The sequence below is a fragment of the Periophthalmus magnuspinnatus genome, chromosome 18, assembly GCF_009829125.3.
Source record: "Periophthalmus magnuspinnatus isolate fPerMag1 chromosome 18, fPerMag1.2.pri, whole genome shotgun sequence".
Classification (NCBI taxonomy): Eukaryota; Metazoa; Chordata; class Actinopteri; order Gobiiformes; family Gobiidae; genus Periophthalmus; species Periophthalmus magnuspinnatus.
Window position 1 is genome coordinate 8510867 of NC_047143.1, and position 17058 is coordinate 8527924.

The window sequence follows — 17058 nt, forward strand, 5'->3', positions numbered from 1 at the left end:
GATATGTCAGGGCTGAGTATCGATACTGAAAAAAAATCACATTCACAGGACAAATATGGACCTTAACAATATAACTAATCTAGGCCAGTTTGCAGATTGAGACTGAAACCAAAATAGAAAACCAGGACTTAAAGCTACCATCTGCTTTTTTTCACCAGCAGATGGCAGAAATCTGTTCCCCCGTGGTGATAAGCAAGAATACAACAGGGACAGGTCGACCAACCTACGGTAATTACAGGTGGTAGCTTGTTTATTCAAATGTATGAATTCAAAATCTTCTTAAGTTATATGGTTGAACAAATCTTATGAGTGATGCACAAACATGTTAGAATGTTAGAAAGCAGTTGCAGGTGTGTCAAGCCCAAAACAAAACAGGCATTACAAATATTTGAATTATGTAAAGTGAAAAAGTGATGTGGTTCATGGCAAATATCTGAAATTATTATTGAGGTGCCTCTTCAAATTGTATGGATTCCACAGCTAAAGCGTGACCAAAACAATACCTGACTTTGATTATCAGGAAAAAAACATCATATTATAATAAAACATATTTTGATTGTGTTGCTAGTTGCTATTTTGTTTCCCTTGTATCTGATGATCTGTCCTCCCACTCTGCAGTTCATACAATAGTTCATGAGCATAAGTAGGAGGTTCTGAAGAGAAACACTAATATGAATGCATCACCAGTGAAGACAGCACATGCAAAAACAGAGTAACGACTGTGAGTGTGGTCTTATACTTGTTCTGATACAGCTCAAGATCATTCTAAAGCTATTCACGAAAGGTTCATTTCCGTCCTGTGAATGTATCGGTTTAGTACTTATGTCTTCTAAAATGATGGTGATGGCTGGACCCTTGATGCCCCTCCTCTTCCCTGATCCTGTTCCGTGGACCCAGATCCTCCCTTCCCTCACCTGGCAGGATGACCCAATACCAGGGTGGGATGACTCCTACCCTACCATGGATAGGCCTCCCTTTGTCCCTTAGTTGAGTGGGCTCTGGTCCTACAGACTTTAACTCAAATGCAAATGGATGCACATTAGTCACATCTGCAGTCTGCCCGTTCATGGGAATGGATCTCTTCTTCACTGTGGTTCTCCTCGAAGTTTTTCAAGATGCTTTTTTTGTTTTTTCTTTACCGAGAAAGAAGGTCTAAGGACAGGGGATGTTCTGGGACAGTTATGTATTTGCTTGTTTCCTGTTGATTAACTTGCTTGTCTGTTTCTGTTTCATTGTTGATTTTCTGTTGGTTAAATCAATTATCATGTTCAGCCCTAAGAGACAACTGCTGTTGTGATTTTGGGTTTTGCAAAAAATAAATTGAATTGAAATGACTATCTAGTTTTGATACTAGATTTAGAATTGATAAGTATCTGATTTTTGATACTTTTAACAACCCAATATTGTAACTCCAAGTTCAAAGTTGACTTTTCAGCTATGGTATCTACTATTCATTATCCAAAGATATGCTGACATAGTTTAAATGAATTCATAGCGTTCACATTCTCAAACAAACAACTGATTTATAGGTTTCGCTAGTTAACTCGAGATGATGCCTTTAATCAGTCAGGTGGAAAAGATCGTTTGAATCTGCTTTACAGAAGCTACAGGCAATGGTCTTGGTCTTGTTTTGATGAAATTGTGTACAAAAAACGGAAGTAAAAAGGAAAGAAAAAGCTCTTCCTGTATTTAAATGCACTGTTCCCTGTCTATTAGGTATAACTGTTGTCCCCTCTGCACCAGTATTTTAGTCCATTACAGATGCAAGACTTTTCTGTAATCAAACTGAATTGATAATGAGGAATAAGGTGAGCATTCTCCGAGTCAGAATTAAAGGCAAGTAAAGCTAATGAAACTTGCAGACAGGGTTGTCAAAAGTACCGATAATCAGATACTAATCAATATTAAAATTAGTATTGAAACTAGATACTCATTTGAACAAGTATTGATACTAAAAGTCACATTCACAGGAGAGAGATTTTCCCTTAATAGCTTTAGAATGAAAAGCCCATGGACTACTATGGAACCTACCTGGACACATGGTAATATGAAATATGAAAAAGTTAATGTTGAAAATCACATGATATTGTCTAAAGAAACCATCAAAATTGAGTTTGAAATTTTAGTATTGTGACAACACTACTACTACCATTTCTGCTCATCAGCTTTCATTTATTACTTATGAACATGAGTAACCTTCTGCAAATGCTAAGCTAACATCAGGGCTGGCAGAGGAACGTAGTCAGCATCAAGGAAACAAGATACAGAAAGTGTTATGGTGGTATTCTCAGTTTGCACCAGCTGCTAAATAACAATGCTGAGAGCAAACACACACATTCACATTTGAAGGTTCCTGTCCTGATGCCCTTGTGAAACAAAAGTCATTGAAGGCTTTGGGGTTTGGTGATAATTCTCAGCTATGTCAGTACGATAATACATGAGTGGGCGTCAGGAGGCATGTGGGATGTAGGGATCGTGCCAAAGATACAAAGCAAGATGTCTCAACCAAGTCATACAGTCATTGATAAACTGAATGAGGTATAAAGTATCTGATCAGGGACAGAATGTATCCAGTACCACTACTTCACAGCACAGTAATGAGAAAAGGGAAAAATCTTAGTAACTAAAAAGCGTAGGGGTAGTGTCACAATACTAAAATCTCCATGTTGATTTTGGTAGGCTTGGACTTCATAATAAATGCCGATTCTGATACTACAATGATAATAAAAAACACTCTCTATTTTAAACAACAGAGATTCATTTTTAACATTAAATTAAAATACTTTCTTTTACTATATGGGCTTATATCTGTGCAATCCCTCAGTCGTCCAGGTGGGTTCCATAGACTCATTTCTGTCCTGTTGATGTGATCAGAAAATAGTGTAATATGGGCCCTTTAACTGACTTTAAGACTCACAATTGCGTGAATTGACGCCCTCAGTAGCTGAAAAAAAATAATCACTGCAAGAGAAAATTTACAATTTAGTAAAAAGTCTTATCTGAATGCAAAGTTTAGTTTAGGATTAAACCACATGCAAATTCCCAAATGTCAACCACAAAGAAGTTCAAATACCAAGTAGATAAAGCCTTTCATCTCCTTTGGTTTGATTCAGCATTGAAAAGAGCTCCCATTCTATCTGACCTACAGCTATTTCCACAGTTACAAGAGCTCCCCTCCTCCTTAATGGGCAAATGTAATCCTCTGCTTAGGCCACAAATTCAGAAAAGAGCAGACAAGTAGAGCAAAGCGTGTAGGGGCCCACCAACTTGGAATCCTAAAAACTTCCAGAAAAGGAGACACTTCGTATGCCCGAGCTTCATTGGAATGTCTCAATAACAGAACAAACATGAGATGCGTGATGGATGTGGCTGGAAGTGGATGAAAATAGGTACAACAATGCCTTTGATGTGCTTCAGTAGATAAACGGAGTAAAAGTATATAGAAAATGGGAAGAAAGGTCACATGCTAAAGCTGTTACGATGTAAGTCGAGTTATACAATCAGCTTTACAATGTCTATCTGCATATAGAGGATATTAAGTCACTTAGATATGTATGATGGCTAGGATTAAGAGCCCATAAGTGGGGAATGGACATGCACAGCCATTCCAAAACCAGTGTGCAGGATCAAAAGAGGTAACAGCAAGAAAAGTTGGTCTGCACAACTTGTACACTCCTAAAAAGTAGTTTTATTATTAAATCCATCTCACCACAAAGGCGTTTCATCAGTTGTCACAGTGGGGAACAATTTTAATTTTATTTTGTTTTACTTTTTTGGAGCATACAAGTTGTACGAGCAAACTTTTCTTGCAATTTTGGGGATTAAGAGCCCCTCATCAACATTGTCAAAATAGGCAAAACACTACTAGATTTTTCCACTCAGTTGTGTTACTTCATGAAAGATGTGTTTTTATATAAGCGTGATTAAACTGAAGTGTTATGCCTTGAAAAACTGTACAGTAGATCCATTATCCAGTAGATCATTCAGCCAAGTTCACATAGCTACCACAGCTGACAAAAATGTGACTGCAGATACCTACAGCATACAGTACATGCACACTAACATGCTTATGCAGGTCAGCTGGTAAAGTATCTGACTTACGTACAAGGTTGTTTTTTTTATGTTTTTGAACAAAAGAGAAAAAGATAATACACCAACACTACAATAAAAACATAACAATTAAGAAAAAATCCCTGACACAATGCATTTTTTTTTTTTTTTTGGGGGGGGGGGGGGGGGGGGGGGAATAAGCAATAGTACTGAGCAGCTCCTTGGTTTGATTTTAGAAGTGGAAAAGAGATAAACCTAATGCCATTGGACGCTTCCTTCACTGTGTTTGCATGGAAGTGACTGCCAGACTTTGTAAATGAGACAGGATTACACATCGGAGTCTCTGCCAACTTCCTGCATGTGTCTTCCACCTTCCTCCTTGACAGGATGCTTTTGTTTTCATAAATATAACTAGTGGCAGCTAAGAATAACACACAGACAGTAGTAATGTAGATACTAAGATTTGTGGCTCTTACAAACACAAACCATTTGTCAGGTTTGCAGTAATATTACATTTCCACAAAGTGGTATGTGTCTGACAAAGTAGAACACGGTGAAGTAGTGTACTAAATTAGAATGAAACTAAATTACACTTAAAACCTGGAGTCAAAAATGAGCCGCTTTAAATCAACCAAAGCCTTCCTAATTATAAAGCTGCAAACATTCACTACCCATGACCATAAAAGACCCACCAAGTTGTAGCTCGAGGCTAAATTATATCACCATGCAAATGGTATTAGTGTGTTAATTAATGCATACGTCACTTCTATTGGTCTATTGCTGTCAAAACTAAATTGCTATGTCAATTTTACTGAGAATGTTACCTCCCAGAGCCTCTATTCTGATTTGATTTGCCTGTGTCTCAAAAAAGCTGCTACCAGAGGCTAGCTAAGTGAATTAACTGCTTCACTCTCTACAGTAAAGCAATGTTGGACATAACACATTAGATAATGCTATGGTGTACATGATGATGAGATGGGTCATAGCATGCATGGGTCAAGACAAGGTTTTTAGACCAGGATGAAACTAGGGTGACCAGACATCCCCTAGTTGTCACAGTTTTACTCAAGAAATACCCCAGGTGTCCCTATTGTTGACCAATCCGATCCCTGACAACAGTAAAGGGGGCAATATATTGTCATTTGATTAGCGAAAATATAGAAAACCATGCTTGGAAATGGCCATAATGGAAAAAAATGCACTGACATCAGATTATATACTGACTCACAAATAAGTTGAGAATGGACAATACTCTGTTCACAGTTTTATTTATACTAACCATCCCAACCCGAGTGTGTCCCAGTTTTTAATTTTGAAAATCTGGTCAAACAAGAGTTTAACTTATTAGCATTAGCAAAAACACTGATTAGTTTAGAATGCTAGACATGAGGACAAATAGTTCAAGTGCCAAAGTGGCCACAGCTCAGGTTTCTTCAGGGAACCTTTAAATACATTTGTAGTCAAAGAGTACACATCTTTTCATGGGCCTACTCCTTGAGGCAATCCTGTGCTTACTTGTCGCTAATAAATTAGTTTGTTATGGTCTGATAAAATAAAACCATCAGTGGCGACAGAGTTGAGAGGAGACGACATACCAAAGAAATCCAAACCTCTGCTGCCCAGGCCAAACAATCACGTGAACTCAGTGAGGGAAAGTCCCTGAATCAAAAGATCTACTTGTCGAAACTCCATCTAAATTACCAAAGCAGCATCAGAGCTTTGTTTTCTTGTATTTGATGAACCATTGTGTTGGTATAATCTTTCTATTATTAGGGATTATCAAAGTACAGAATGTCCAGTGCTGTCTGGTAGTAAATTAGGGGTCATTTATTGGATGGTTGGCTCATGGCATGTCAATACTGTCAACAGTAAAACATGGCAACCCAAAACTAAACATAGACTAGCACTGGCAATGTGTTTAATGAGGTACAGCTAATACACGAATGACTATTAACTTAAAGTGCTGCTAAGGTTTTGTTTTCTGTCTTAATTCCAACTAGCTAACTAGCTAATTTTATCCATATTAAAGTTTTCACAGTTGATTAACATTATAGCCCATGCCCAAATACATGTTTTGAGTCTAAGTATATTAGTTTGATTATGCACCACTGAACATTTTAAGTTCCCAGTTTACTGAAAATTAACCTTCCTCAAACACAGACTGCAGTGAAAACAATTTAGAATATTAATGGTTACTTTAGCCGTCACATGACTTAACTTGGTCACACCTCACACACCAAATGAAATTCATGAGTTGTGCAGCTTAGACGGTCCTGATGTCTGGCAAACACGTGTAATTAATGTGGAAATGAGATGCAAAGAACCTAAGCCACAGCCATAATTTTAGGCCGCAGTGAAGGGCACAGCATTGGCTCTTCCTGTGTTAAGGTGACAAGTATTATCAGCAGGGCGCTCTCCTCATAACAGCACAAGGTCACGACCCCTGGGACTGGATAATAGTGTGGACATTAGTCTGGCTCAAAGTTGCTATGTGTCATACAAGTGCAATTCATAATTTGCTAATAGATACTAAAGAGAACGTTCACTGGATTTGAGGATGCCTCAAACCACTAACATGATCTATCAAAAACACAGCTCTGCCATTATTCTTTTGTACGGTACATACAACACCATTGTCTTACTGTCTAGTCAAAATAATGTCAGTTCAATTCAATCTTTATGTAGCACATTTAAAACAACTTTAGCTGACCAAAGTGCTTAAAAGTTACCAACAAACATATACATTATATACATTATATATATATATACATTATATATATATATACATTATATATATATATATACATTATATATATATATATACATTATATATATATATATACATTATATATATACATTATATATATATATATATATATATATATATATATATATATATATATATATATATATATATATATATATATATATATATATATATATATATATATATATATATATATATCATAAAACAGTAGACGTCTTGTCTAGCAAGTATTAAATGCCAGGGAGAAGAGGTGGGTTTACAAGTTTAGTCTAACTGCGTTAAAGTCTGAGAGGATCTGTCAGACAGGGAGGCTGTTCCACAGTCTGGGCGCTGCCACATAAAAGGAATGAGCAGGTATATAGGAATCACATTATTTCATTCACAGTTTGCTTAACTATGTTGAACAGTAGTATAGTTGACATACAAAATGCCAGTAGTGTGTCATGAGGTGCCAGCACATGGATCAACACCTTGAAATGCCCAGGCATGGCGGGCAGGACAACAATAGGCTCAGTGTGGGTGGGGGCACAGGGCTTTTACAGTTGGCCCTCACAGCAGGAAGGCACCAGAGCCCAGTACACTGACCTACATCTGACACAGAGGCATTCTTCGCCACTGATCCTGCCTGGTGCCACTGCTCCTCATTATGAATGAATTATCTGGAATACGCATGTGTCGCACGCATGTGCCACTAGAGACAGTGAGGGGAGACAAACAGATTGTAGCGTGTCAGGAAGAACATGATGAAATTATAACATAAAACTGTATTTTATTTCAGAAAATAAACAATCTTAGACAAACAATGCTACTCAGTTCACTCATTACTGACAAATATTAGTGTAGACTGGAGTTTAGCTAATATATTGGTTAGACAAATTTGATTGATCCAAGGAAAGAAAATCACTTGGACACAGTAGTTCACAAAGAGCAAAATAAAGTTTACATTTATAGTGCATTGTATTATAATTGCACTATGATCATTCAAGTCTCCCCTTATCTAATACTCACAAGAGCTAATACTCTATCACTAATACATCCTAAATACAAATGCCTTTGGTTTAGCCTGGTCACCGATACTCTCATGACTTGTTAGACTCTTTAATCTGATCTGTGTTTTGTGCCCTAATGTGACAGTGGGCCCAGTGGAAGAAAACATTACACACAACCTTAGCAGCCCCGTGAATGCTGTAACCTCCTGTCACCGTGAGGTCAACCGCAGTCATGGCAGACATAATGGAAACCACACATGGAAAAATGTACCGGGGATTTATAAATACATAGGTCTGTTGTGTTTGGGGTCTGTCAATACCGTGGGGGATCACAGCACTAAAACTCTGATGGAGACTACAGCAGCTGTGGGCGTCGGCATGTTCATACGTGTTGTGTTGTTTATACATGTTAATCTGGAGCTGGAATGACTATTCCTGTTGTATCAGGGTTTTGGTCAAGGTAACTTTCAAGGCAGTAGTGTTGTCACAATACTAAAATTTCTGAATTTGTTCGATTTCAATACAAAAGCATAGTAACTCAATACTGATTCTGATAATGATAATAATAATAATTTAAAAAAATGTAATTAGACGAATGAATGTGATTTTCAGCATTAAATCATAGTCATTTCTTTTATATTACCATGTGGACTTACATCTGCGTAATCCCTCATGGTCCATTGGTGTGTACTAGTCTATGTGGTCTTTTACTTGTTCTGATACAGCTCAAGATCACTCCAAAGCTATTCAGGAAAAGCTGATATCTGTCCTGTGCATGTGACTTTTTGATACTGATACCTGCTCAAATGAGTATCTACTTTTGATAATAGTTATTAGAATTAGATTTTTGACCCTACAATATGTCAACTTTCATATAGGCCTAGAAAAATTCAGCTCCATGAACCTGTGCCATCTTGAATATTGAAAGACATATTTTCTCTTACGTTTAGTGCAATTGGACCTGATATAATTACATTGCAATAGTTCTTACATTGTTGTTACCTATTACCTATTAAGTTGTTATTTTGAATATTGTACAAATCACTGACAGTTGAAAAAAAACCATAACTTTTTTGTTTCTAAATATTTTTATTTTATTTTTTCAGAGCATTTAGAACTATCCTTCCGACATTCATAAGAGCAAATATAGCACTGAGGAACGAACCCTCATTGTATAGTGGTACTTTGAGTCACATGGGTCAAATTCAGAAACCCAGCAGTGTTACAAACAACATTTTAATACAAGAGATGCCCCAAGTGTAAATGCCATTGAAGGAATAATAAGTCATTTCCAAAGACAGGGTGCAGTATGTGACTAGTCCCAATTTCTTCCTGTGGGGCTATCTTAAAGAAAAGGTGTTTGTGAATAAACCTCAGACAATAAACGGCTTAAAATGTAATATTCAGGATCAAATAAGAGCCATAAGCCCGGAAATGCTTTCAAATGTTATGCAAAGTGTGTTGGATAGTGCTATACAGTGCAAAACCAAAAATGATGGCAACTTAAAAAACATTCTTTTAAAAAATTAGGTAAGTTTTACTTCCCCTAGTTTAAGTAGTGATAAGTTCAACTGTAAGTGAACAATTATAACCATATATATTGCCAAAAATCTCAGAAGGTTCATTTTACCTACTGCTAAAATTTGTTGAGTATAACTTAAGAATTAATGGAGCTATTGAAAATTTAAAAGTGTCAGTGACTTTTAGCCCACCCTGTATTAACCCGTAATGCTCTTCTGGACATGTTAAGAAATCAGTTAAGTTTTTTATTTATTTATCTTCTTTCTCAGATTTTTCCACACATTAACATGACATGGCACCCATCCAAAAGCCCTTTTATCGGGTTCCTGTCATTTTGATTTCTGGTCACCTTTGGGACAGAATGGACAAACAAAGTGACGTATTGTGTCAACATGATGTCAATTGACAGCACCCAGTCCATAATGATGAATTTAAGTATATATTAGGTTCATGTGCATTAGCATTGATTTTTCTATAGACCATTGAAGCAACAAATCCTAAATGCTAGTTAATAATGTCAATGTTGCTAAAGGTCAACACAGCATTTACAGGTAGAGAATTATGAACAAGACCAGAATGTACCAGGCTAGCTGGAGTGTAGTGTACCACTGTGACGCTTTTAGTTGTGGCCATTTTTTTGGGGGGGAGTGGGTTTCAAAGCTTTTCCCAGAACTGCTTATTCGACAGGGAAAAAAAGTAATTTCTTGCAGCGGAAAGACTGGCTGGTTAAACTTGTGTGCTAGTCTAAGGAAAATAAGCTAATGGCAGCAGCCTATACATTTCATGTATTTTATATATATATATATATATATATATATGTATTTTATATATATATATATATATATATATATATATAGACTATATAGACTATATAGACTATATAGACTATATAGACTACATGACTATCTTACATACAATTTTCCTTCATGTTCATTCAAGTTTGATTTAATAAATACAGGCTGTGTGTTTCTGTGAATTTATTGTGGCAATGAATGCTATTCCCATGCAAGCATGCAGCCCACCAGATACAAATTTTTGATACACATTTTTATATAATTGCCAATAAGGACTTGCTTCAAAACTTCTTGCAAATTCAAATCAGAAGTATTGATTAATCAAATAATCTTGACATTCCTATTTGTCATAAATCCTTGCTCTTGTTCTACTGTTTCTTTTGATCCGGAATCTCCAACTTGCAGGTTTCCCAAAAGCTCCCATAACCCCGAGCCCACAGTGTATTCCCTGGGCTGCTCACAGCAAGGAATATGACAGCTTTGAACTTTCAAGAGTCCAGGTAATAACAGGCTGCAGTTAACCTTAACTACTGGGCAGAATGAACAGACTCGAAATGTCCTTGTAATGATAGTGAGAGCATTTGAGATCATCTGAGACAGACAAAAGGCTAAAAGTTGTTTCATTTCTTGCAAGAAAAAGAAAATTTCAGTTCTGTCAACTGGACAAAGGTTTTAGATTGAAGACGTTTCACCACTCATCCAAGCAGCTTGATCTGACCAGAACTGAAGACCAAAAATGAAGAGGCCACTTTACATCTGAGGGATTAGACATCTTATTTCTTGGAAATGAAAAAGTAAGCTGTAATGCAACCTTTTGGAGCATGTGGACATCTATGAAAGCCCTGCAAGGATGCACACTTTAATCATAGTAATAATATAATGAATGAATCAAGTAAAATTAACAGTATTGAACATTTTATTTAAAAAAAATAACATTCAATTTTGCAATATCTGTAAGCTGGTATACTATATTTACCAACAACTCTGTGGCACTTTAAATAGTTATATTACTGTACACACTTGAGACACAGTCCAAGGAAGAGGCAGCTGACCTTTTACATGGACTCAGCTGGGAAATGTGTAATGCAGTGGTGGTGGCCAGTACATAAGTCATAACAACCTACGCATGTATAATTACCAAAATGTTCCTTGTTCATATTAATCAATACTGACCAACTCTGATTCTCTGATTTATTCAGTTCATTAGGACTGAAAAACACAGGAAATAAACATGTCAGCTCACCCATGACTAAAATATTAATACTTGTTTCAGAGAGTCTATCATGATCTGTCTTCAAGAATTATGTTGTATTATAGGATGCAAACAGGTGAAACTGGTGAGCACGGCACAAAATGACTGGCAAATATTTATAACCATTTCAGGAGGTGAGAGGCTCTGTTGTCATAGAGAATATTGGTTGATGGTTAAATGTTTTAGTTTTTCATTCAAGGATTTGGTGATGGTCATGTGGGCGATCTCCATGACAACCCTGCAAAGGCTATTGAGGAGATGCATGATATATGTCACATGTTGGTTACCTGTAGAAGCAATTTTCCTTATGGGCCTATTGGCACCTGTGTCTAACATACAATTTAACAGTATTGATAAAGGCAGCTCTAGTGTACAAAGGTCAATCAATAGTGACGGCTGACTAGGATGCAGATGGGAATCCTGCTGTGACTAGGGATCATCGATAGTAGACTGCCATGGGGAGTCCCCTGTGTCCTTTCCCTTTATGTAAATACAAGTAAAATACCTGCGCAGTAGATAACATCTAACTATTGTTGGCATAAAACACGCGTAAAGCATGTAGATCCAATTTGTTTGGGAACCATCGAAGCTTCATTGGCGACACAACATAAATGCGCCTATCCTCATCCAGCATTCCTTTCATGTCACGCATTTCTCTGTGATGTCTGTGATGTGATGTGAGCTTTGGGGAAAAGGTGTTTGCCGACAAAAACGCATCAGCTGCCATTAAATCATGCGCAGGGCAATCCTCGGCTTTCCCCGAGAAAGCCACAGGGGACACTGAGGGGGAGTCGGAGGGGGAGACGGAGGGGGAGACAGGGCTAAACGCTGTACATGCGTAAAGACAGTAAATGGGGAGACACTCCGGATTGGGCTTACCTGTGATGGCCACATTTGCAGCATCAGACGAATGGTTGGGTAGATCATTCGAGTAAGTGCACTCCAAGCCCAGTACCGCATAGATGACGAGTCCACGTAGCAGTATGTTCACCACCGTGTGGATGTAACTCATGATGGAAAAGATAACAAAAATCTAGAAAAATCCAATCCGTGCAGGTGGGGAGATGGGTTACACACAGCCTCTGGGCACCCACCAACAATATGATTTAGTCAGTCTTCTCAACAAGTCAAAAATGTCTCGTTGGGCAAAGATTATTAAATACTAGCGAACAAGTAATGCAGCAACTTCAAAACGCAGTTACAATTATAAGATGATTAGAAATAAATCTTGGCACAAAACCGCACAGGAGCGTGGAAGATCCCTACGAAATAATAGTTCATCGTGGGTCATTGGCAAGGCAAACTAGTTTGAAAGAAGACCCCGATATAAAAACTAATAGCTCTTAATCGCATTGCTGGCTGTTTGAAAGGGGCGCCTGCTGCTAGATGACGGACAAATCCCCCATACCGCTTATCCACCGTGTTAGAAATAAGAAACGATAAATATATATAGAGGAAAACACAAGCTACGTGTGATGAATGCAAACGGCTTGGCGAGAATGCAGCCCGGTGTAGAGGAATTCCCTGTCCAAAACAAAGCGCACAAAAACGACACTAGAATCCCTTGACGCGCTTCAAAATTGAACAAGTGCGCTGTTAAATCCTTACGTAGGCCTGTTTGCTGGCTGGGAACTGTCTCTGTACTTCCACGTACAGTATACAAACACACACCACAGCCTCAGCATATTGAAGAAGTGTCTCCTCGGTCCGCCTCCTCTTCACATGATAGTAACAAATCCAGTTGCCTCATGAAAGAAAAAAAGCACGTCTTCCACAGTTCCCTCCTAATCCTTCTGCGACCTACATGAGTCAGACGGCACATCGGCGTACTTTCTAAATGAAGTTAGGAGAGAGGGGCAGCTCGGGGTGATACAGGATCCTCATGTCGTATCAGCTACGCTTGCCCCGGCTGATGCAGACTGGCTGGAGAAAGAAAGCTACCGGGGGCGGAAGTCACTATGCAAAATGCTTTGACATCGGGAGGGGTGACCGCCAAGGCTCTCGCTGCTCGTTCACCGACTTTCCCAGCGGTGTTTGTTGTGTCATGCTTTCAGGGAGACTCGTACATCGGTGGGGCATGCTTATTGCTTCCCCTTCAGTTAGGGGCTTCATGCTGCTAGCTCATGATCACTTCTTCCTACTACTGTTTTACGCACGGCCAAATGCGCATCACTGCATCGGAACACACGAAGGCCATTTCAAGAACATTGAAATTTAATATATATACGTTTTATGACAAAGAAGATGTGATCCATATTCATTGTTGTCTGCTTCCTCAATCTGTAATACATCCCTGTTTCTCCTCAAACCGAACGATCGGATTGGATAGCCTGTCCCAACATGGCACTATATGATTGGTGGAATGACGCATCGCTCAATTTTGTGTTTAAAAGGTCAAACCCGCGAATAATCACATTACACTAGGTTTGTTACCACGTAACATCGTTTCAGCATAACTGAAGAATGTTTTAGTAGCCTAACTTGCAGAACAAATAAGGGAGTCCATAGAATTTGCATTAAAGACGAAATATAAGTGTAATTTGAAAAAACATTTGAAAAGTTATTAATGACCTGTTAGATTTTGTCTTGAGACATATGAAATGCCATCTCACTAAAATAAAGAATATTGAAAAAGGTCTAACTTAACAGTGTACTACAAATATATTTTCTAAGTAATGACCAGTGGTTTTATATTTACACTTAAAGTATATTCCTCTTTACTGACCATCTACTCACATCATGAGTCAGTAATCAATACAATTTTGATGCCATTGTATAATGCAGAAACAAAACTCTCTTAACTGATTGCATTTAACCTAGTATTAAACTAAGACTTTATGATAACTCTTATACTAATCATAATTATTAATTAAAATAGTTTTAGTAGCACCCCAGACAGAGGCAATAGCAGAACTACAAGTCATGGCATGTAGTCAGTTAGTACTAGCAGTGAAAATAGGTTTATTTTGTAATTTATGTACAGGTTTTGAACACTATACAGTTATGTTATTTATTTCAATGTATTTTACTTATTTCCATTGTATGGTTTTTGGTTATGCTTTTATTTGATTTTACTAGTTTTATTGTTTTAGGGCCTGTAATCTATAGCAGTTAGAATCAACTTAACAGCAATTGAGATCACTCACCATCTTGAAAAAAAACCCTGAAAACTCACCTGTTCAAAATTGCTCTTGAATAACTGCATCTCTTGTTCTCTCTTTCATTTGTGTTTTTGTCTGTCCTGAACTGTGTGAAGTAGGGTTGTCAAAAGTAATTGCCACTTTCTTTCTTTATCTTTATTTATACAGGAGAACCCAATAAGAGCACTTGGACTCTTTTTTCATAGGTGCTCTGTTCAAAATATAATACAAAAAAAAAAAAATCAAAGTCCATATAAAACAGGGGTGTCCAAACCTTTCTCATTAAGGGCCACATATAAAATCACAGACAAAGCTGAGGGCTGATTGGGGGCCATAGACTGGATGCCAATACAGTGAATATTTCAAATCTGTGTTGTTATTATTACAAGTTAGACTGGACCGCTAGACCTTTATTCATGCTTGCATCCTCAGTGGGACACATTAAATATTTGATGTGGGCTTGTTAAAGTAAATTTTCAGAAATATGCAGTAAAAAGTACTGTTTAAGGTAACATGGGCCAATTTACCTGGAACCTTGAAGGCCAAGAAAAATTGGTCTGAAGACCGCATTTGACCCCCGGGCCACAGTTTGGGCATGCCTGATATAAAACATTAAAAACAGGTGCAGGTGGGTGTATGTTTATCAGATTATTAAATTGCGATGGTGGTAATTTTGTATTTACTTGAGGTGCATTTCTGTGAAGCAAAAGAGCTAAAAGCCCTCATTCCCATCTAAGTTTTTGTGCAGCTAGTCATTAACCTAATGCAGTCATGTGATCTGGTATCAAATGTTCCAATATCAATGATCAACAAGCATGTGAAAAATTCTGGCAGTTTTTGAAGTAGTCCCTTAAAGATAAATTTCATACGATGCTGTTATCTTCTAACTGGGAGTGATGGCCAACCCACTTTTCCAGAGAGAATACAGTGATGGGTTTTAAATCCATCACCTGCAATGAAACGAAGGGCCGAGTGCGAAGAGTGGATCCAATGGTTTAAAAGCAGAGGCTAAAGTCTGCATGTAGACCACATCTCCATAATACAGTACAAAAAGAAAGGTTGCTAGAACAATTTCTTTTCCGTAATTTAACTGGATACAATATTTTTTTCTGTAATAAAATGATCATTTTTATTTTAGACATTTACATAATTCCAAGATGTATTTTAAAGGATACATTTTTGTCAAGACAAAACCCAAGATAAGTGTTGACTCTTTCAATGGATGTACCATTTAGTGTATAAAGATTTATAGCTTGCACATTACTTTTTTTTATTTTTTTAGAAAAAAATCATATACTTAGTTTTATTTGCATTCAATGATAATTTAAGATTTATGAGGAAATTTTGGAATTCATTAAAGTCTTTTAAAAGCACCTCATCAAGAGAGAGAGAGAGAGAGAGAGAGAGCGCTCGCATACAAAACAGCATTATCTGCACATAAATGTATGTGACCTTCTCTTAAATTTCGACCAAATTAATTAATATATACAAACAGTAGTAGGCCCAAAATTGAGCCTTGGCGCACTCCTTTACTTAAAGTTACAAAATCTGATTAAAACCCATTGGCTACTACTGCCTGGGTCCTGTTTGACAGGTCATTTTGGAACCAATTACATGTAGTATTGTTAAAGCTAATATGCTTCAGGTGGAGTCAAGAGGACTCCGTGCGCCGCTGTGTCAAAAGGCTTAGTTAAGTCAAAAACAGTCCAAAGAAATTGTTTTGTTATCAAGGGCTGTGAAAATGTCATTTAAACTTTTGTGGTTGCAGTGACTGTACTATGCCACTAAAAGTATCAATACTCAATACTCATTTGAGCACGTATCGATAATATCGATCTAAAAAAAGTGTAAAAGTGTAAGACCACATAGACTGGTATACTAGTATTGACCACTATGCTACCTACTTGGAAGACTGAAAGATTACCCAGAAATAAGGCCACAGGGTAATATAAAAGTATAAAATTAAAGTGTTTTTTTTATCATCATTGTGGTATCAGAATTGGTATTGATTATTGAGCCTATTCCTTAGTATAAAAATCAAGTTTGAAATTTTAACACTAGTATGAAGTGTCTTTGATTGTCATGAAAAGTGCTACATTACTGTAGGTATTGTATGTATGTATGTATGTATGTATGTATGTATTATTATTATTATTATTATTATTATTATTATTATTATTGTTGTTATAATAATAATAATTATTATTCAGTTAACATGGCTAGGCACAGCGAGGTGGCCTTGGGTCAAATTGCAGCTTAAATAAAGCAATCTGTCAGTGATGGCAGCCTTCATGGTGTTAACTGAGCCAAGGCACACTGTCCTGTAATGTCACTCACCATCCACCAGGAGTGTTGCAGTATGGACAGATTACCCAGCAGGCCTTAGCTGTAACTAGAGGACTAGGTCTCCTGAAGCCAGTGGAGGTGAGGCTGATAAAACAGTCAGCCGTGGGAGTGCTACTAAACAGGTGGCATAAGTAGCAGTCGCCATGGAAGAAGGAGAGGAGCAGCAGAATTCGATATGCATCCAGAGAGAGGGTAGTAG

At 37.4% G+C, this 17058-nt stretch overlaps 1 protein-coding gene across 1 annotated transcript in view; it reads right to left on the minus strand.

Annotated features, from left to right (window-relative positions):
- stim2b (stromal interaction molecule 2b) overlaps nucleotides 1–13359 on the minus strand; it is a 36710-nt gene extending 23351 nt beyond the window's left edge. Inside the window, exon 1 of the mRNA XM_033983616.2 lies at nucleotides 12253–13359. Within this exon, the coding sequence (XP_033839507.1) occupies nucleotides 12253–12385 (133 nt within the window). The 5' untranslated portion in view covers nucleotides 12386–13359. The remainder of the gene's footprint in view (nucleotides 1–12252) is intronic.
- Between the last annotated feature and the right edge of the window lie 3699 nt (nucleotides 13360–17058).